This window comes from Protopterus annectens, chromosome 8.part0 (assembly GCF_019279795.1).
Source record: "Protopterus annectens isolate FY-2018-M chromosome 8.part0, PAN1.0, whole genome shotgun sequence".
In the NCBI taxonomy this organism is placed as follows: domain Eukaryota; kingdom Metazoa; phylum Chordata; order Ceratodontiformes; family Protopteridae; genus Protopterus; species Protopterus annectens.
In genome coordinates, this window is record NC_056741.1 from 235,254,004 (window position 1) to 235,277,018 (window position 23,015).

At 37.7% G+C, this 23,015-nt stretch overlaps 1 protein-coding gene across 1 annotated transcript in view; it reads left to right on the plus strand.

Annotated features, from left to right (window-relative positions):
* Positions 1-23,015, plus strand: part of LOC122808203 (hyaluronan mediated motility receptor-like) — a 240,742-nt gene that overhangs the window by 24,201 nt on the left and 193,526 nt on the right. The window contains exons 3-4 of the mRNA XM_044079172.1: positions 2,696-2,758; positions 3,154-3,392. Of these exons, the coding sequence (XP_043935107.1) occupies positions 2,696-2,758; positions 3,154-3,392 (302 nt within the window). The remainder of the gene's footprint in view (positions 1-2,695; positions 2,759-3,153; positions 3,393-23,015) is intronic.

The following is a 23,015-nucleotide window of genomic DNA, read 5'->3' on the forward strand; positions in this document are numbered from 1 at the left end:
TTTTTGACACAAACAGGTCAATCTCAAGAAGATGATGGCCCCCGAAAAAAGCTCTGAAATCTCTAATCAGCTGTGGACTCCTGGACCAATGATACCAGACAACACTGCAGTGATGTGGTATGTAAACAAATGAAGGACAAGATCGTAACCCCTAGGTGAGCTAGCCATGCTTGCCTGCAAACTGACAATTCAGTACAGTCTAAAACTACAGGCAGCATATGTTCTGCCAGAGGAGACTACAGTAGTACACTGCCTGAGCAGATACAGGACATACCTTTATAAATGGATGTTAAATCCAGAGGTGTTCCACAAGATCATCCACCTGTGGGGTGCTTCCTACGTAGATTGGTTTATTTCCTGTGTCAACAAACAAGTGCAGCAGTTGTGTTCCAGGATGCCTTGGAAAAGGCAAGGAGAACAGAATAAATTCTCTTCCCCCTAAGATGAGAATGTTCCTTTATGTCTTTCCCAACTTTCCATTGATATACAAAGTCCTTCTAAAGATCAAGAAGGACTTGCCAAAGATGCTTCTGACGACTCTCTTTTGGCCCAAACAACAGTGGTTCTCCCTTCTCATGCACCCTGACCATCCAGCTATTTGGAAGGAATCACTGGCAATTGCTAAAGAAATCTTTTCCACATGGGTTTGCTAACTACACCATCTTTTGCTGTCATGCTGGTTACTATCTAATTGGACAATACTACTGCTAAAAAAGCCATTAAAAGCATGCTTGCTTCTAGTGCTAGTGTCAAAAATTTGTCATTGGGTACATTTTTGCCATAACCATTTGGTCATTGGGTTACATTGTTACCAGGTGTTATTTCTTGGATTTTAAGTCCAGTAGTCGGTCCTCCTTTGTTAGCTTGGTACTGCTTTTGTACACAGCCTTCTGAGCTTTTCCTCTTGCTCATTCTCTGGGTTGTTCTGCCCTGTTGGTGGTCATTGCTTGGAATGTAGCCTAGTCTTTGAACCATCATAAAGTGGCTATCAGTCTCTGGCTTTTTGTTGGATGCCCCCACCCCACAAGTCAAGCAGCTACTGTGGGCATTCTCTGTAAGGTGGGTAGGCATGCATTTCTGTATCATTTCTGAGCACAGCAGGTATCAAGTCATTGTTTGTCTTGATTTGCAGGAAGTGTGCTCACTCACTGATTGTGAGGAGGGGTGAACTTCCAGACAGAGCAATTAAGTGTATTCTCTTAGAGTATCAGGTCACATTTAGTATGTTCTGGCATGGGACAAGAGCACCCCAGAGAGCTGGAACTTAACTTAAATGCCAAATTGGAATGGACAGGAGGATCAGCTCATAAACCCACATTGACAGAAGGATGGGCTCATAACTCATCAATGACAGTCTCCTTTTAGATCAACTGATATGATTAGAAGAAATTTGTTCTATCTCATGACAAATACAGGTACATGGACATCAGATCAGTGGACCAAAAGAAAATGTAATCAGAGCCCAGCAAATGAACACTTGATCATAACAAGCAGTTATTCGTGAGCCTCATTACTGTGACATGGACACAAGCAGAACTATCTATTGATTGATTGACATTTGGTAGCAGGGAAAGTCCAACTGAGTCAGAAACACATTTTCAGCAGAGGCTTGGGGAGAAAAATCTCCAAACAGTGATGAAAAAATTGACAATAACATTAAAACATATAACATTAAATTATAAACAAAATGGGAGAAAAGGGGTTGAGGATGGATGCGATAGATGCATGGCATGGACTAGGAGGTAAATTACATACTACAGAAGAGAACACTGTTACTAAATTACAGTGGCATAGAACCCCAAAAGCAACAGTGTTTAGTAAAATTGGTAGAAGTAATGCTACTGCCAAGGGAACAAAGTGAAGTTAAACTGTCAGCAGCAGCAGGACATAGTAAAGTTATTAGAGACTATGTTTAACCAAGACATATTATGGACAGTCGCACAGGAAGATGGGCAGATTGGAGAACTGCATTATTAATTAAAAGCTTAAGGTAAAATGACAGGCCATAACCTAACCGTGACAGCTGATGTTTTAACACAGTCAAGCTGTTGCCACCATCTTGTTTTTTTACCTGAAGAGAATACACGACTTCAAGAAGGCCAAGTAGCCATTTGTTTCCTTTGTTCCAAGTGTAGCAGTCCTTTGCATTGGCAAAGGAAACCTTATACATGTAGATTGCTGACTACATTGTATTTTGTCAGTAAGTCGCTAACTACTGTTTGGAAGGTGCTCCTGGCAGGGCCGTTCTGTCAGATATTGGCTGGTTAGTGTTTTTTTTTTTTTCAAGAAAATTTCCATTGCAAACATTTGAGCTACTGTGTATTAGTTGTAATTTCACACGTTTGTCAAACATTATTGCTTGTAGCAGTGATTTAAGATGTTGAGTTCCTTTTGGCACCACTGTGCTACAGTACTTAGCCTAATGTGCCTTTGTCTTTCATCTGTCCTTTAGCTGCAGGCTCCTGGAGGATTTATACCATTGGGGATTCTTTTCTGCATTTATATACTGCCAAGGGACTTGGAAACCAGTTATAACAGAAACACGTTCACGGTATCAGTTGATCTATGAGATGGACTTCTGCAGGGAAGGGGGGTTACTACCTTCCTGCTGCTCCTCTATAGTTGGACAGCTTCTGTCTCCAGCACTAGAGAATAGATTTTTCTTGTAAGACATGCACATTCATTTTTATTCTAGGTTATAGTTCTACGTGCACATGCTCATTTTGTGAGAGTAGAACTAGGAGAGTGCAGTGGCTTGGTGTGCAGCCTGACATGTAGAGAAAAATTCAGGATCTTGTTGAGTTGGGGATACCTCAAGAGGAAAGCATAGGATCCCCTCCCAATCAGTTGATATGTGAGTCTCATATTTGATATCTATATAAACTGTAAGCTGCAACTTAAGCAGTATATAAAAGACAATCTAGGTTAGTTATGTGGCTGTTTTCTGTCATCAGAAATTTTGTCTATAAAGTTCAGTAAGAGAATGTTACTAGGAAATAGAAACATGTGTTGCAGTACTTCTGCAAGAATGTATCCCTTGAAGTCCTTTTCTTTTGGTGAGTACATTGCATTTTAAAACAGTGAAGCTGATGGGAATCAGGCATAAGCTATTGAGTTATATCTGTGTTTTGTCCCTGTTGCTCACATAATAAGGTAGAAGACTTGAAGGCTGACGTCTCTGAACTGCAGGCTGCCAAGGAGCAGCTTCATAATGAAGTGCTAGAGGTGCAGAATCAGGCCGACAAACTGAAAGAATCGTGTGACCTGTTGGAGGAAAACCTGTCCCATACCCAGCAAGCACTGCAGAATGAAAGGGAGGAAAATGGGGCATTACAACAAACAGAAAAGGAACTGATGGCTACTGTTAATCAGCTGGAGCATGAGATACTAAGGTTTGGTAACTGTTTTCTCTTTTAGTTTGTTTACTGATGCTGAATATTCAATGCATCAACTTTTGCCACATATCAGAGATATTGCTGTGTTGTATGCTAACTGGTTGGGAAATTGTTGCTGTTGTTTAGTTTTTATTTATTTTATTTTACATTTTTGTTAACTGGGAAAGTTCGACTTGGAATGAGCCAATTTTCAGCAGAGGCCCAGGGAGAAATCTGTAACCAGGTTTGATAGCTCTTTCCCCATCCTTGGATGATATATGCTATCTACTGCAGTCTCCACTACTTTCTTGCAACTTTCTGCTCAGATGTTTTTCATATACATATCCATATGCCTTCAGGAAACTTGAACCAAGCTAAAAGGGAGTATTGCCCATGTGCAAGGCTTCTAACCGGGATAGTGTCAGGACAACTTCCTTCCTGTTGGTATTCCTCCTGTATCTGACTCGAGTTTTAGTAGTAGACTGAACGTGTGTGAGAGCATTTTGTCAAAGGTCGTAAGAGAGGTTATTAGCTGCACAGACGCAGACTTCCATTTGACTTTAAACTGATGTATACCTGTCCCTTTGACGTTCACCTTAGTACCATATTATTGACAGACTTTTCTCATTTGAATCATCCTTCTGGTGGTGGGAATTTTTTAAGCATCTTTATTAAATCACAGTTGAAATGACATAGGTACACACACATACTAGTAGAAAAACAAAATAAACCAAATTCCTATATCTCAAAGGATGGCGCAATGGTGCAGAAGTTGCATTGTCGCCTAACAGCAAGAGGTTCTCCTGTTCGATTCTTGGCTGGGGTGCCTTCTGTGTGGAGTCTTCATGTCTTCATTGCGTCTGTGTGTGTTTTCTCCGGGTGCTCCAGTTTCCTCCCATATTACAAAGACATGCATCTGGAGTGTTTCTCCCCAGGCCTCCGCTGAAAATTGGCTTCATTCCAAGTTGGACTTTCACAGTAAACAAATGTTAAATAAATAAAAATAAAATAAATAAGTATATTTTTATTGAATGTCATTCACTCCAATGTTACACAAATTGTCAGTTCCTGCATTCGGTTAAACCTCACTTTGCCTCCTAAACATTTTGCATATATTGTTTCACAGATTCTATTTATTTCTATGTAATTTTCTCCTTCTCTTTTCTAAAGATACACCTCCAGTTCGTCTACCTCCTTTACAATATTCAGTACTTCAGTTTCATTTGGTTTAGGTTTTGATTTTGATTTTTTAGTAATTAATTACCTTTTTGGCAGCCAGTAGCATTAAACTTAGTAAGGTCTTACTATGTCTAGGCAAGTCAGATCCTGTGTCCCAGCTCAAAATAATTTCCTTAGTTTCAGCCCTTTGCTCCACCAGCATTACTGACAGAGTACTTTATAATGAGTTTTTAAAATCTGTCAACATGTTACTCTTACAAGTATCCCTTCCTTTCCCATCACACCTCCAGCATTTGCTTCCAGTTTCTCACATTTGTATCATCTTTTGTTTAGTCTCTTCCTACATATTAACTGCTATAACAGAATCTCTTAATCCATACACCTTAATACTCCAGAGCATCATGTTCCCATAAATAAAAGAGCATTGCTGAAACAGTTCATGTTTGGTTGCAGTTCATGACTCTAGCTTTTGTTTAATTTCATTAATTTTATATCCTGAAAAGACTTGAGACTGTCTCAGTGTTCCACAACACCAAAATGTCCTTTTGTGGATTTTTAAATTGCAAAATAATATCACCTGCAGATAAAGCTAATGTTTCAGTTACCATATAGTTTATATCCTTCAATTTTGTGAGTCCCTTATTTTCTTTAATGGTGGCTCTAAATATAAAGCAAATAACATAGGAGAAAGAGCACACCCATGCATTGTTGCACTATTCGCTCACAGCTTATCAGAGAAGAATTTTATTTATTTATTTATTTTTTATTTATTTTTATTTTATTGTATTTTTTATTTTACATTTGTTTACCGGGAAAGTCTGACTGGACACAGGTCCATTTTCAGCGGAGGCCCGGGGAGAAAAGCTCCATATTACATATAATAAAGAGTCACACATTTTGTAATATAAAGACCAGAACAAAACAACACGCCAAAAAACAATGGACTCCACTGAAACAGTCGCACCCCGCAAGAACACCTGACCCCCCATCAACCACACAAGCAATTGAGCGCCCCCATCCACAAGAATGTGGACCCCACCAGAACACCTGTCATCATCCAATCACAGGCATTCACATGCTGTCCTGGCGCCAAAAGACAGACTCTACCAACCAAAATATATTTTATTCATCCAAACCATAGCCATACAAAAACACATGTACATGCAAAAATTCATTCATCTCAATGTGCATACACAAACACACCAAATATCTTCCAACATATAAAACACAAAAATGTCACAAAAAATATATTGTACAAAAAGCACTCCACTGTACTAATAGATAACAACCCGTCATTAAAATTAACATGATCATTGTCCTAACACCAAAAAGCCACACACTGCCACAACACACCACAAAACCACACCACAAAAAATCCATCCCTTCATGCACCACACCCCCTCCCTCCCTCCCACTTTATTCTTCCCTCTAATCCTTTATATATTTAAGCAGTAACCAACAATGCGGTGTGGTATGTTGAAGATTTACCTACCATTGGCGTGGTTTAATCATGAGAGCGAAGCCCGAGTGATTAAAAAAGCCAACTATGGGTAAATTTCAATATACCACAACCACGGAGTCAGTTATTGCTATTAAACAATGACGTTATTTAAGAAAAAAATACTTACTTTTCTTAAATAATGTCTTTGTATAACGGCGCATTACGGCTCTTCCGCTAAAGGTGGTATACTGCTTCCTTGTGTTGATGTACTGCGCATGCGTATGGGACTTGCGTTCCTATGCATACCCAGTACATCAGTGCTTTGAAACGGAAGCGACACAGAAAAGAAAGTCTCTGTTGCTCCATTTTTTCTTTTTTCTTTCTTTCTTTATTTAAAAAAAAAAGTTTTGGACACTTTATACCATTGGAAAAAGGTCTGGGCGACCGAACCTTTTTCTGTTGGTATATTATAGGATTTACAACAGGCACGCTGGCCAATCAGCATGCACATTTTGGAATATTTATGGGAGGTCATTGTATAATTACTAATTAGCCATATTATTCTGTGAGGAAATATAAATGCTGCCATTGCCCTACTCATCAACTGGATCTATTGAATGCTTTCTCTGCATTAGGACTCGCCAACAATTGTGGTGTTTTCTTACATTCTGCTTCCCTGTCTATCATCTTTGTTCTGATAGTGTCAAACATAGCTCTTAGCACGAAATATCTGGACAGATCCGAAATAATGGGGGGACAATGCCTTAAAAATAGGGACAAATTTTAAATACTGTTCTTATAAACTTAGAAAGTTGCTAGAATAAAAGGTCTTGTGTTACCATGCATTTTTGAAGGATATAAAGTCTGAAACTCAAGTGACTGTCATTATTTAATAAATTCAGTCCTCACTGATTTGTCATAAAAATCCAGAAAATGACAAATTTTATGAGGATCAGACTAAAAATATGAGGCAAAAATCTGTACAGTTAAGAGTTATGGTTTCAAATGTTTGCCTCCCCTCCACAAAACCACGGTGATCATAACTGTAGGTTTTGGCATTACTTTTAACAGTGTCTTAGTGAGTATAGACATAAACACATTATAGTCATGGTTTAAAATTAAAATGGGTCTATATGACGCCGGATCTGAAGGGTCTCTTATTCTCTTTGGATGATGGAGCCACTACAGCTTTCTTCCAAGATATTTGTACCTCCCCCCATGAAAATGGTAATTAAAACCTTCTTTTTCACTTTCTTCCCACACAATTTCCAAACTTTAATCAGACTACCTTCTATTTCTGGAGACTTACGTGTTGATCAATTACACATCACCATTTTCTCTCATCTCTTCCTATCTTGGCTATTAATCATTCAGCCTCATCCTCCTTTAACCATAAACATTTGTTTTTTGTGTCTTTTCTTGGTCTTCACATTCCTATGCTTTGCACAAATTTTCATAAAATTTCCAAACTACCTCCAATACATCTAAAGTATCTGTGGTTGCTTTTCTTATCAAAAGCTGCTTAATACTACTGTACTTTCTCTTTAGCACTCTATATTTGTTCCTCCTCTTGTTCTGAGAGATTCCCCGTATTCTGCAATATTTTAACCTTTGTTAACCCTTCTTCTTTCCCTTATCCCTCTCTTTTGTATTTTTACCCAGTTTTTAAACTCTATTTCATTTTACCTCACTCAGAAGCTCTCCCTTCTGAAGACGTTTTTGGCTTCTCCAATAATCATTGAATCATTTCCACTACCCATTCCTTTCTGTTTCATTTTTACTTCATTGCCTCACATTTGTGTCTTGGTTTGTGTCAGTGCATGAGTAGAAACAGTTATTGGATGCTTGTCAAATCTTTCAATAGACATGATCCTATGAAATATCATTTCTGTTCATTCTAGTCCAGTTATTGTACCTTGGGGAGTAATGTGTAAATTCTGTCTGAGTTCCGACAACTGAATTCATATCTTCCATACCTAATATTCAAATGTATTTCTTCAGAAATCTACTGTCTTTTGTTATATTTCCATTCTAGGTGCCCCAATACATCTTCACTATTGCAAATCAAGGTCTAGTCCCCACCCATAAATAATATTCTCTGCTGATTATTTCTCCCAAAATTTTCTTGGGCTCCGTAATGGCCATTTTTGCTAGAATATAAAGCTATGCTAACATAATTTGCTGCCCTTGCAAATAGCCCCTTACTACCACAAATCTACAATTGTCTTTATTTCCCTTTTCTATCACTGTTGGAGTCCGTCTGATAATCAGTATTATTGCTGTCCTTTTTCTTTGTCTTTAATAGTCAGCTAAATGTCCATCTTGAAATCCTTTCATTTGGATAAATTCACATGCTCAATTTATCCAAATGTATCTCCTGTAACATTGTTGTTTGCACCCTACATTTCTTAATATAATTTGATATTCTGCTTTCATCTATACCTATAAAGCCATTTAAATTCCTTGGTAATACTGACAGAGTATCCTTTATGATTAAAAGCTATTATTTCTACCTATTATAAATGAAATTTCTTTTGAATATATATTTATATTTGGCTTGCATGCACACACTGTTTGGCAAACTGATCTTATTTTTTTCACATCACATCACTTTATTTATTTTGTACTTTGTAACAAATGTCAAATTATTGTAAGCATTAAGAATGAAGAAAAGATGCACACCCTAACGTTATGCAGTTGCCACTTCTCATCTCCATTTCAACCCATGACACATTTTCAATACTTTTTTCTTCAATGAGAACACTTGAACAAAAAAAAAATTTTTCAGAACCCCCTCATCCCATTTTTATTGTAGACAAAAAATACACAAAGCTATACACATTTTCAGCAAATGAAGTTCACCCTTCCATATAGGAGCAGTTTCCCCCAGTTGATGGCTGTACCCATGACTCATTGGTATTACCTAATCTGTAATTAAAGTTACCTATGCTAGAATGTATGTTACAGCCTGTGTGCGCACTTAAACTGATCTCTGATTGTTCATTTCTTATCTCTATTTCCCCTCCCAGATGTGAAAAAAAACCAGATTGAATTACATTTCAGTAAATATTATCTTTTAGCTCTTTAAAGTGCACTGGCTTCCTTCAAATAAATAAACTAATCTGTGCATTATTGTATTAAATGGATTAATGTATTAAGGCTTCTGAGAAGGCAACTACTTGTATAACTTATTCACGTCCCACAGATACAAACTTTATTTTCCACAAAACTGCTTGCAACTGTACCATTAAATGTTAATTATATGGCACCTTATACCTCCTCCTTAGCACAGAGTGTATGGAGGTTTCATAATAGGATCATAGGAAGTTACCAGGCTAATCCAAGTGTCCTTACAAGCCTTGCCAAGTTCTACCCTTATTTCCACAATTGGCACCTGTTGTCTCTGTCCAAGATGGAATTCCTGGGATGAATTTATGGTTACCATCCAATCATCCAGATTGTATTTGAAGAGGGCCAGTGAGGTGCTCTGTTTAACATGAAGTGGGGGTCTGTTCCAAAGGTGTGATAACCTCTGGGAGACAAATCTGTCTCTCCAGCAGGTTCTGTTAATGTCACATACCAGGTTAAGGTCTTTAGAGCGAATAACCCGTGTACCATTTGACTTGCAGATATGCAGCATTTCCAATAAAGCAGGGTCAGAGACAATCTTATTTGCAAGGCAGAGATCACCTCTGAGTAGTCTGTATGAAAGTGACAGTGATTTCAGATGATTCACATAGGACAGATGCTGAAGACCTTGAATTTTCCTTGTGTGGAACCTTTGTGGTCTCTCCAATTGCTGCAGGTGCTTGGAAAGGTACATACCAAAAGGGGCGTTGTGCTCAGTTATTGGCCTGATGAAAGAAGAGTACAGGGTGATTATAACTTCTTTTTTCTGGAGGCAGTGCCCTTACTTATGAGACTTGGTGATCAAAGGTAAGGTTGCTGTCAGCCTGTGTGCCCTGGTCTCTCACTTGGGGTGTTGCTATTGATGAGATAGCAGGAACATCACTCTTACCAAAAAGGATGATGATACATATTTTGCATTGAGTTTAAGGTCATGACTTTAGAAGCAATCATTTGCTTGTAAAAGACCCTCTTGTAGGATGTTGACATTATTTGGAGATTCTGTGACCATTCCCAGTTTGCAGTCATCAGCAAACTTTGTCAGCCACAGACCTTTAGTTTTTGTTTGTACTTCAGAGAAATAGATTCCAAACAGTAGCATTCCCAGGACTGTTCTCTGTGGAACACCACTGGTTACAGATCTGATGTTAGAGGTGGATGCCTCTATTTTGACTACATGAGTTCTATCAGTGAGTCAGTGACCCATCTAATGATATAAGGGTTGTTACCTAGCTGGGTGAGTTTGTCAATGATGCCTGAGTGGAGGAGTGTCAAAAGCCTTGGCTAAGTCTAGGTAGGCTGCATGCACAGATTTCCCCTTGTCCAGGGCCTTGGTGACTGTCTCAAAGAAGTCCACCATTTTTAATAGGCATGATCTCCCTTTCACAAGTCCAAACCGAATAGGGTCAAGTGTTTGCATATTACGTAGATCTTTGTTGATAAGGTCTGTGATGATTCACTCCATGTCCTTGCAGATAAGGGTAGTCTGGCTAATCGGTCTGTTTCCTGGACTCAATAGAAGCACCACCTTTGCGAAAGGGAATAACGGTGGCCATTTTCCATTTAGCTGGGACAAAGCTGGTGCTTAGACTATGATTGAAAAAGAGTACCCACTGGTATTGCTTATTCACAGCCTGGGATGTTATCAGGTCTCATAGATGCTGTGTTTTTGCCCTTAGAGAGGGCATTTACGTCCTGCTCTTCAGAGATATAAGGTAGGAGACATGTGGTAGGGATGTCATGGGGTACGTCTGATGGGGACGGGGGGGTAAAGTTTTCACAGAACCTGTCGGCCAGCAGATTAGCTATGTCCATAGGCTCAGTATATGTGGTATCATTAACTACCAGTTCGGCACAAATCTGGACCTTTTCTTTTAGGTTACAGATGTAACTAAAGAACACTTCATAGTTGTCCTTAGGCGAGGAAGCTAATAGCTAATTTCGGTTCATAGTTATCTTTGGAGGATTTCACAAGAAGTCTTTATTTGCTTGTTTAAGCTAAGGAGGGAGCATTTCCAGTTTAAGGCTCACTCCCTCTTACTCTTGGCAATTTCTCCTTCTTATTGAAAAGCCTGTTAGTGACAGTTGTCCAGCAGGCAGGTTTCTTCTTCCTTGAGGAACTTGTTTTGGTCCTATCAGATATGGCTTTGTCAGTACAGTTATACAGGTGCTTGTATAAGACATTGGTGCAGAACTTCCCATAGTTCCCAGTTCCATCTGATGGGGGAGGTGCAGTGAAGCTATTTATACCATCCCATAAGAGATTATAATCTGCTTTGGAGACGTTTTTTAGTTTAGTTGCTGCTGGGGGGGGGGGGGTCAGGTGTGATAGTTACTTTGAATGAGACTGATTTGTGGTCAGATCTCACCAGGGAAGACCTCACAGTGGGGGTGCTACAGTGGTCCCCCATATTGATAAGCAGCAGATACAGGATGTTGGCACCCCTTGTGTCCAGGGCGTTGACATTAATAAAGTTGAGGAATCTTTGGGCAAGTGAGTTTGAGCACTAGTAATGTACCCAGTCAATGGATAGGTAAAGTCACCCAAAACCATGGTGTTCAGATGTATCTTGATAGACACAAGCAGATCCAAATAGGCAAAGTGGGTGTCCTGATTCATGGAGGGGTCCTTTACCTGGCCATGACTTGAATAGTTTCCTACCAACAGTAGTGCACCTGAAGTATCTCCATGAAATCATACTGTATGCACCTGCAGACAGCTCATCTCCAAGTGAAAAGAGCTGGTAATGAGAAAACGAGATAGGAACTTTGCAGATGTATGAAATAATCTTTGTAATGGTCACTCAGAACACAGTGTTCATACTTCTCCTGGTTAATTGATTGCACCTATAGACTTCTTGTCTCCCACTTGAAAACATTCACTAATAGAATAAAAAAATGCAGCTAATGACTTTGCAGATGCAACAAACTACCAGCTTCCATGCTTTTCATCATGCTGTCTTATTTCTCAAACTTGTTTGCTTAAAAAACTTGTCTGTGGACTTCCAAGATGGCTACACATTGAGTAGCAGCTTAGCTGTCCCAGTGTGAGAGCAGAAACTCAACACAGAAGGCAAGTAGACGTTTGTGTTTATGGATACATTTCATTAACTGGCTAGTAAGGGTACTGCCTGGAAAAAAGAAACACAAAGCATCTGGAAAAAAATCAGCTATAAAAAGTGAGGAAGAAACACTGACTTGAGAAAGTTCTGCAGCTGTTCAGCAAAAAACAGTGCAACCTCCAGACATGACTTCACTAACCTACATGAAGGTGCAAGACAACTGCACACAGACCTGGTTAAAATAAGTGAAACACTGATGGACTGCATCAACACAGAACAAAAGGCTGAAACAAATGAAAGAAGCTTTAAACAGATATTCAGATGAGGTGATATAGCTGCAGAAATCATAGGTTGAATTGAATAAAAGGCTGGCTGAATATGAGACTGCTCAGGAAGAGATGTTTAAAACAAAATAATAGAATTAGAGGACAGAGCATGCGGGGAAAATCTGTGATTTTCAGCTATGACAAAGAAGCTGGAAGGAACAGACTGCATTCATTTTATGAAAGCACAAATAAGCAACTGGACTTGTATTCCACAGCAGGAGTTTATAGTTGAAAGGACACATTGTGTGTATGCTGCAGACCTGGGTATGAGAAAGCAACCTTGACCTTTAATAGTAAAGATGCAGTGCTACCAGCATAAGGAGTTTATTCTAACAAAATACTAAAAGTGGAAGACAGCAGAGTGTTTATGGAGAGTAATTACTCATTGTACACCAGGCAGGAGTGCATTAATTCCACTATTCGGGGAATGTTGACATGCAGGTATGAGATTCAAACTGCTCTACCCAGCTATCTTCAAGATATTCTTACCTGGACGGACAAAGTCATTTTTGATGAAGTCCAAAAAAAAAAAAAACCGTGAATATTGCCTACTTTTCAGTTTTACTGGTTTGCATATTTTTGATGAAGTACATGCTAAGGAAACAATACAGAAGTTTGTCCAACAAAAAAGTGAGCTGTGAAACAGTTCTGTTTCTTCTTCTTTTTCTGCTAATAAAGACCACAGAGAGACTGTACCTGTGAAACCTTTTCCAGTGTTTCAAAGGAAGATGTTAGAGAGAGAAGGAAGGGAGCACTAGAATTGACTAGAAGAATCAAAAGTATGTTAGAATTAAAGCGGAGACAGGATTTGGTTGATGGAGATGAGCAGTAGTAAAACCAGTAACTTAATGTGGGATTACAGTGCTATAATTATATTTGTGTAAGATGACAGAACAAGAAAATCTGGAAATATTGGACTTTTTCAGAATTTGTTGGACTCGTGGAGGACTCTAAAGTATATGCCCTATTTCCTGTCATTAATGTTCAGAAAAATCCTTTGGGGAGGGGAAGACAGGAGAAAGTTAACTGTAAGTAAAGAAAACATTTTTTCTTAGTAATAATGTTTTTGTGGTGTATGGTTTTCTCTCCATGCTATAAAGTAAAGTTTTCTCAGTTATTTTTAAGTGTAATGGGGATTGGAAATAGGTGCTGCTGTTTGCTTTTCCTTAAATTTTCCCTTCTGTCTCTCTTCTTATTTAGTTTTAAGAGATGTAGGCACCCCAGTGTTAAAAAAAGTCTTGTTCAAAGAGCATGACAAAAGAAAAATCAATGTGCTTTTTTTCATTCTTGCATAGTGGAATGATTGGATTAAGGAACTTGGACTGATTTTGTAACAAGTTTTAAGAGAACGCAAGTAAATGAAAAACAATATTGAATATTATGAAGCTTTTTAATAGCAGATGAATGTGTGCTTAGTAGCAATTCTGTATCTGGCCCTCATCTCTCCATGGAAACAATCTGATAAAGAGAAATTTCCCAGCTGAAAGAAGAGTTACAAAGATAATACAGGACCAGTTATCACTTAGTAGAAGCAAAGGCTGTATCATGCATCTTGGCATGGATACGTTGTCTTTTGGATTAACTCAAGTTTGTGAGTATGGCTGTCATTCATTTTGGGACATTTGTTCATGTTAGGAGGGTAAAACTTTATTATTTGAAGATGCACTTATTTTTGTGTGATAGTATTAAATTAATAGGTTTTAGGGAGGTATTGGGAGTTTGTTTATTTTTTTGTTTGAGGACTTTCAATAAAAAAAAAAAGTTTTGTAAAATATGACATAGGCTCAAATGGATATGACAAGAAACAACTGTATAAAAGTTCAACCTGTCAAAAAATGTATGCATGTAACACAAAAGCTGGAACTAGACATTTAATAAAAAATGTTATACATAAAAGGTGGGAATAATAACTTTGTAATACAATGATACTTTCTGTAATGTATTTAAATGTCAGTGGTCTCGTAGATAAATACAAAAAGGAAAGAATAATAAATTATATTAAAAAATTAAGAGTGCAAATAGCTATGTTACATGAGACACAATTGGAAAGAACTGAACATGTGAATTTGATAAAGGTTTTCAGGATGATTATTCATTGAAATGTTTGGGACAAAGGAAAAGAGGAGTACTTATATTAATTACAAGAGGAGCTCCAGTAGTGATAAAAGAGGATAAAAAAGATAATAACAGATTTGTAGTACTAAGGGGCTACTGGCAAAGGAGGAGGATTGCACTAGCATGTATTTATGTTCCACATAAAACTGCTATAATGGAGCTTAAGTAAATTCTGGGAGAAATCAGTTTTCAGCAAAGAATATTATTTAATTTATTTATCTATTTATTGACTTTATTGGCGTTTGGTGACCGGAAAGGTCCAGCTGTGTCAAACAAAAATAAATTACATTTTCCACTGAAGTCCAGGGAGAAAAGTTCCAGCAATGTTTAATAACAACATTTAAACATAGTAAAAATATTGTGTGTGTGTGTGTGTGTGTGTGTGTGTGTGTGTGTGTGTGTGTGTGTGTATGTATGTATATATATATATATATATATATATATATATATATATATAAAATACATACATACATTCACTTCATAATCTCGAAATACTGAAATATCAAATTTCAGTATCATGAAACTATGAAGTCGAATACCCTAAACACCGAACATACAAAAACCCGACACCAAAAATTGCGAATCCACAAAATCCCAAAAAACAAACCTCACACACTACAAAACAGATACATACACGAACGTACATACCTCCCAACACTTCCCTACAACAAACATAACACACACACGCACACAACCAAACACATACACACACCTACCCTTAGTATATGCAGGGGGGTAAGCCCCCCTGCACCCCCCCCACTTATATGTACTAACTCCAAGGTTGCACAACACTCCATAACACACACAAGCCAGCACCGCACATTCCACCCCCCCCCCCCACACACACACACACAAACACCGGCACTCCCAACACTAACACATTCACACTGCACAGCACCTACCCTAACCCACACCTCAAACATCCCAACACACTCAAACACACACAAACCCTCCCCAAAACCCTAAAAAAGTACACTTACCTAAATTGATATCCGTACCGCAGGTTCGACATTCTGCATTCGACATTTCCGGGTTCGTGGTTTCCGTCCATTCGACTTTACAAGCTCGAAATTCTAAAATTCGATATTTTAGCATTTTGAGTATGTAAAGTGAACCCGTATATATATATATATATATATATATATATATATATATATATATATATATATATATATATATATATATATATATATATATATATGAAAACATATGTAGAATTGCAAAATTGTTACAATACTTTGTACATGAGTTGCAATGGAAGTGCTGAAATAGAACTTACAGTAAGAGTTGTGGTCTGTTTAACAAAACTTTAAATGAAGGACATATGTAAAAAATACATTTGCTGGTATTAGAATAACTAATTTAATAAACATTTGATAGTAATTGGAGAACACAGAGGTGGTTTATATTCAAGAAAATTGTTAGTGGTAATGAGGTGCAGGGTTAAAGGAGAACGTAAGGATAAGCTGCTGAGAGTTTGAGAGATGAGTTAAGGAATAAGTCAATAGGAAAGTAGGAGAAATGGTGACAAGAGGGAATTTTAAAATAAAAAGTAGTGGGAGGTAGTGAGGGATAAGAAGTGTTGAGGTAGTTGGAGGTGAGTGAATAAAAAGAAAGAAAAGGGGCATAGATGAAAGTTTGGGAGAAGGATGACTTTGAGAGGTTAAGAGGGAGAGGTGTGGGTTATATATTTGTTTTAGAGCATAGGCAGGTGTGTAAGTTAAGAAGGAGGTTTTTAAGTGTAATCTTGAATTTCTTGGAATTATCTATACTAGTAATATGTTTTAGTAAAGCATTCCATAGTTTAGCTGTAGCATAGGAATAAAGACACTGACCAGCTCTTCTATTAGGTTTGTGTACACTTATTATTTGTTTGTCTAATGAACGGAGAGTTCTGGTAGAAATTTAGCTGTGCAGGATAGATTTTAGGGTGGGTCAGGTATGTATATTATTTTATTTGCTATAGATAGCTGCAGGTAGTTAAGATGGTGTGGAGATTCAAGCCAGTTTAGCTCTGTAAGAGTTTTGCAGTGGTGGGAGTGGTATGATAAGTCTGTGGAAAATTGGTGTTCTTGTAGTAGCATGACTAAAGTTTATTTTTTATGGACAAGTGCAGGTTGGTGAAAATAGGAGCTCTGTATAGTAGAGAGGGAATCAAGTATGTACTAGCTGGCACTCTCTTGGTAGAAGGATCCATGAAGTTTGTGTCTGTAGAATATCCCAATTTTGAAATGTGAGTTTGTCTGTGGTGATACCTAGTAGCTTAGTATGTGTTACAACTTCAGTCTCTGTTTTGTTTTGGGAGTAAATTTTAAATTCAGATGAGAATGTTTTGGGAGTAAAAAGTAGTTTTGTTGGGGTTCAGCAATAATTGTGCTTCATATACCACTATTCTATTGAGATAAAAGCATTTTATTTTGTTTGCAGAAGGTCTGGTATGTTAGATGAGATCATGGTGGAATTGTTGGCATATTGGATTAATGTGCTATGCAGGGAGGCAGTGTGTAGGTTATTGATGAAGTTGTTGAACAGGAGAGGTCCAAGTATGGACTCTTTTTGGACTTTTGTTTTCATAGTTGCTGTGATAGGTAACCTTGCCATTTAACACACTGTTGTCCATTGGTTAGAGAGCTGTTAAACTGTTGTTGGGAGGGTTGTGAACATCCTAGTGAAGAGTTGCTGTAGTTTGTCATGTGATACCACGTCAAAGGCCTTTGACAGCTATAGTAGTATTATGAAGGTTAACTGTCCGGAGTCCCTGGTTTTGTTTACTGTACCAGTAAAGGAGATGAAGGTGATTGTGCTGCGTGCAGGTTTAAATCCATGTTGAGTGGGTGTAAGAAGGTTGTTATGGATAAGGTAATTTAGTAATTGCAAGTGTACACATTTTTTCAAGTAGTTTTGGATAGAGGGAATACTATAGAGATGGGTCTGTAGCTTGTTAGTTCATTTGATTTACCTCCTTTGTGAAGAGGGGTTATTATAGATCACTTCCAAAGGTTTGGGACTTGGGATTTACTGATGGAGTGATTGTTATATATGCTGACTGGGTATGCAATAGATTCAGCAGCAAGTTTAATTATTCTGATGTGAGATTATCAGAGGAAGAAGAAAAAGGTTTTAGTTTTGAGAAGAAGTTTATGTATTAATGTAGTGGTTACAGGTTGTAGAGACAAGGGAGGAGACTGATTGTTAGCTGTTGATGTATTTTGGCAAGGGAGAGAAGAAGTTATATTGTCTGTAGTGAATGTTTGGGAGAGGGGCAGAATGATAGTATCTGTGGAGTTAGCATTTGTGATAGAGTTATTGCCTGTAAGTAATTTAGCTATGCTGTCTATAAAATGGGTATTAAACATATTAGCCACTTCAGTTGGTGTTTTGTCTGTGGTTGGTGATAGATTTTTAGTTGGATCCAGGAGTAAGAAGTGATGAGAGAGTTTTCCAGAATTCTTTTGGATTGGTTTTGTAGTTGGCTAATTGTTATGTAAAATATTTTTTATCAGCATTTACTACTTTTTTCTTTATTTTATAGATGCCTATAGTTTTGAAAATTTGTATCATCTTTATTCCTTTGCCAGTCTTTAAAATCTTTATCTCTGATTAGAAATATTTGTTTGGTGGATTTGGTTAACCAGGGTGCATGGTTTAATTTTGGTCTTTTTGTTGTGAGAGGAGCTAAGTTGTTAAGAGTATCTAAAAATAGTTCATTGAAATAGCTGACAACATTGTCTAGGGGGTAATGTTTTTAGTATGGACCAATTACATTATTTTGTGTACTATTTAAGAGGTCTTGACTAAAGTTTGTTAGGTTTCTAGATGTTTTGAAGGTGTTGGTTTTGGGCTTTTGGGTGGTGGTTCTGTAAGTGTATGCAGGTAGGTGATCACTTAAGAAATTAGGAAGTATGTTGGAATTGGAGTACTTGAGGGAGTCGGAGACAAGGATCCAATTTAGGGTAGAACCAGGGTTACTATTATTTTGTATTTTAGTGGGGGTGATAAATTGGGTAAAGCCATAGAGGTTGAGACTATTGCTGGTGAGTCGGTGAATAAGTTTTGCCAATTGATATTGACATCTCCCATGATAACTGTTTCTTGGATGCTTAAAAACATCTCCAGTGAACCAGTGTCTTTAAGTATTGGAATGTTTTCACCTGGAGGTATGTAAACTATTGCATTACAAAGTTGTTTGGTGGTGTTTATCTTTAATGATGTAATGAAAATTTCAGCATTACTAAATGTGACAATTGGTTTGGATGGATGTAGAATTGTATATGTACTAGGATAAATTAAACTATTCCTCCAGATTTTTGTTGATTCTATCAGTTCTTAGAATGTTAAATCCTGGGGGCAGAATTTAAGTGTATTTGTGCAGTTTTAACCAGGTATCAATAACGTAACCTTTAATATATTTGTGGAGTATTGTGTTAGCCAGGAATGCAATTCAGTTATTTTGTTGCAAATGCTACATATGTTTAGAGTGATTAGTAACAGATTTTTTGAGAAAGGAGATTGATGATAGAAGTACTGGGGGGGGGGTCCAGGATTGGGGTGGCTGTTGCCACATTGAATTAGGTTGTGGAGATAGATGCATGGAGTATTGTTGTTGCAAGTGGATGTTTTACACAAAAGTAAGGTATGATAAAGTTGTGAAATGGGTTCTATGGAGGAAGTTAGAATCTTTCTCTTTGAAAAGTGTAGGATGTTTGGCTCAATTAGGCTAGGTGATATTTTGGAAAAGCTGTTGGCATGTTATAGAGTCAGAAAAGAGGATGACTTTGGGGCTAAGTTCATTTGTGAGTGTTTGAGGGAAGGTGAATATGTTAGTAGTATTAGGGCTGCATACATGAATATGATAAGGCTAGTAATAATTTTAAGTTGTGACATTTTGTGGTGTTTAAGATAAAGGAATAATAAAGAAGAAAATTAAGTTGTGTGTATAAAGAGTGAATAATGTGGGTGGTGTGGAATTGTGAACATGGTTATTATCAAAATAATGTGTCCTGTAAGAACTTGGATTGTTAGGTGGAGGATTGTTAATAGAAAATGGGAGATGGATTGGGATTGGTCAGAGACTAATTAAGAGAAGGGCTTTTGAATGTATAAATGTAATTGAAGTGGAGGTGGTTGAGAATGGGGGTAAAGTAGGGGAGTGGAGTGGGTTGAGCCACTAGAAGCAGACCAAGCAGCTGAAAGTAAAACTGTCAGTTTGCAGTGAATTGCCATGGGTCACAGCCAGAATAAGGAACTGTCCAGTAAACTTGCAAAGAATAGAGGTATACTTACATATAAGGGATATATAAAACTATTGGTCACAAATCTTTGTCAGGCACAGTGCTTCCGAGCTTCAGGTTATGATATATACGAACCAAGTGAACAAAAGTGAACACATGCCCCTTGGCTAACAAAACAGATCAAACAAAGCCTTCTTCATATAGATAAAGCATGGAAAACATGGCAAAAAGATCAAACAAAACAAAGTGAACTTAATTAAAAACAATTCCGAAATAAAGCCATGAAGCTAGTCATACAAGATAAAAAACTTTTCCTCTCAACTATCCACCTTAAACAATAATCCAAAAATGTTCTGAAAGTCAGTTTCCACTCTGCTTGACCCTGGCACTTTACAAAACCCATCCCCTGCACCCGATAAGATTCCACAACAAATTTCCCATGACTTTTAACACCCATGTCATTACTACCATTCAAAAGCTAATCAAAGACTCGTCAACAAGCCCAAATTCAAACTCCCAAAATAAAACTATACCCTTATACGATAACACACTCCCCATTCCAGACATATCTTGTAATACACCCTCAACTCCTTCATTTACTATTCAGCCTGTACCCACCTCTCTTATATTCAAACTCCTAAAAAAACTCAAACCCTGCTCTCTTTCTGCTGATATTCTACCCCAGAATATCTACAACCACCATTGTTATAAATCGGTCTCTGTCAGAATGTTATGTCCTACATTTGTGGAAAAAATCTCTTATTATTCCACTACGCAAAGGTGGAAATTCCCATGACATCTGTAACTATTGCCCTGTCTCTGTACTTTCTCCATTATCTCAAATCTTAGAAAAATGTGTACAGACATAGTTACTGAAATACCTCTTGGATAATGCTTTTCTTGCTCCCACCCAACATGGGTTCCATTCAGGGCATAGCACTATTACAGCCCTGTTGTCATTCACTGATTCTGTCAACAAAGCCTTGGATGCTGGTCACCCTACTTCAGTGATCTTACTGGATCTGGCTAAAGCTTTCAACACAGTAGCACATGCTAAACTACAAAATCAACTATCAATACTAGGTTGCTCCCCCAAATCTCTTAACTGGTTTACCTCTTACCTAAACAATATGGAACAATCCGTAAAATGGTATAACATGCAATCTGATTATCAGGCAAACAATATAGGAGTCCCACAAGGTTACATTCTAGGGCCACTACACTTCAATACCTTCATCATTGATCTTCATAAAGCTTCCCAACTAGGTAATCTTTTCCAATACGCCGATGATTCTGCAATAATATCTACCTCCAAAAATTTCTCTGACCTCCTCACAGTTACTCAAAATGCATTTACATCGATAGAATCCTGGATAAATAAATCACAACTGCTGCTAAACCCACCAAAAAACAAAACTTCTATTATTCTCTACAAAACCACCAGATGTAGACTTTATTTTTTTTCTGAAGATAGGACAGAAATTGAAATAATGAAAAGAGCTAAACATCTAGGCATGACAATAGACAACAAACTCACCTTTGAGCCAGGCATTCTCAATGCAATAATGAAAATGCATGCACTTTAAATTAGGCAAACTTTATCGTCACAAACTCTACCTAGACAATGACACCAAAACAAAACTAGCCAGTACCTTGCTCATCCATTCCCCTCTATATGCTAGTGCCATCTTTACTAACCTTTACTCATCCCTCAGCAATAAACTACAGTAAAATAGCTAACTTTGCCACAGGAAAGCCTATCCGCTCACACCACTGTCAAGCAGTTTCAGAACTGATCTAGCTTGAGTTTCCCAACTATGTCTGTTATACCTAATTAACTCTAGCTCACAAACTAATTTTTAAACCTAACACCTGCCCAGCACTCTGCCCAATCCTACAAACTTATACTCCTAGACGAACACTTAGATCCTCCGTCAAACAGCTATTAGCAGTAACCAAGCCCAACAAAAGAGCTGTACGGTATCTGTTCTCACATAACATTTCTAAAATTTGGAATTCCTTACCCTCCCACAAAACTCAAATTGACTGTATGCAAACCTTTAAGTCAGCACTAAAAACATATTACCTAAACAAACTCTCTTGCCCTGCGAAAGAATCAGGCCACTATGCAACCACTCCTAATTACTTCTGTATTTTAAAGGACAAATACCATGTTTTAAATATTTCTGTCTTTTTTACAGTTGTGCAATTTTTCTCTAATGCACACTATAACTGGTACTGCTGCATAATTCTGCTATTTATATTTGTAACTTTTGCCTTGTTGTTTGCAATGCCAAGACTTAATACTGTACTCAGCGACAGTGTTACTTTTGAATTAATCAATTACTTGGTAGTTTATCTTGTAAGGAATAGTAAAATATAGATGCAGAATGTAAGCACATTTCAAAGAATAGTTTCAGATGAGCAGAACTTGCAGGGTGAGCACACTGTTTGCTGGACACCCAGGAGCTTCAGCAAATCCCAAAGGTAGAATTCTGAATGTGGTGCTCATCGCATCTCAAGTAATAAATTATCTTGGTGCGGCCTCTAGTAAGTAGGGGGAGTGGTCTTGGGTAAAGCTGCGAATTAGTCAGTGAAAAGTAGTGGGTAATGTAAGGATGAGCATAGTGCTATAGACAGAAATACTTAGCTACTGGCCACTAGAAGCAGACCAAGCAGCTGAAAATAAAACTTATCAGTGTGCAGTGAATTGCCACAGGTCAGTGCCAGAATAAGGGATCGTTCACAATCTTGCAAAGATTAGAGGTATGCTTACAAATAAGAGATATATAAAACTATCAGTCACAAATCTTTGTCAGGCACAATGTTTCCAAACGTCAGGTTATGATATATTTTCTAAGGCTTTCAAACTGCATGTAAAATGTAGTGTTAACTGCCTAGAAAATAGATAAGAATTACCCATAAAGATAGCTGAATGGTAGAAGATGGGAGGGGGGTGCCTAGCTAATTGCAATCCAGTTAGTGTGCACGCCACTACCATAAATTACTTAGTAGCATAAGTTAAAAAAACACATAGCACTGCAATTTAGTGGGGTAGGTGTACTTTTGCTAGATCTTGAAAATATAGCAATCTTGACATGGGTGCTAGCTGAATGAGCAGATTTTCAAAGGCAGATGATTTCAGTAGGGGGAAATGCACT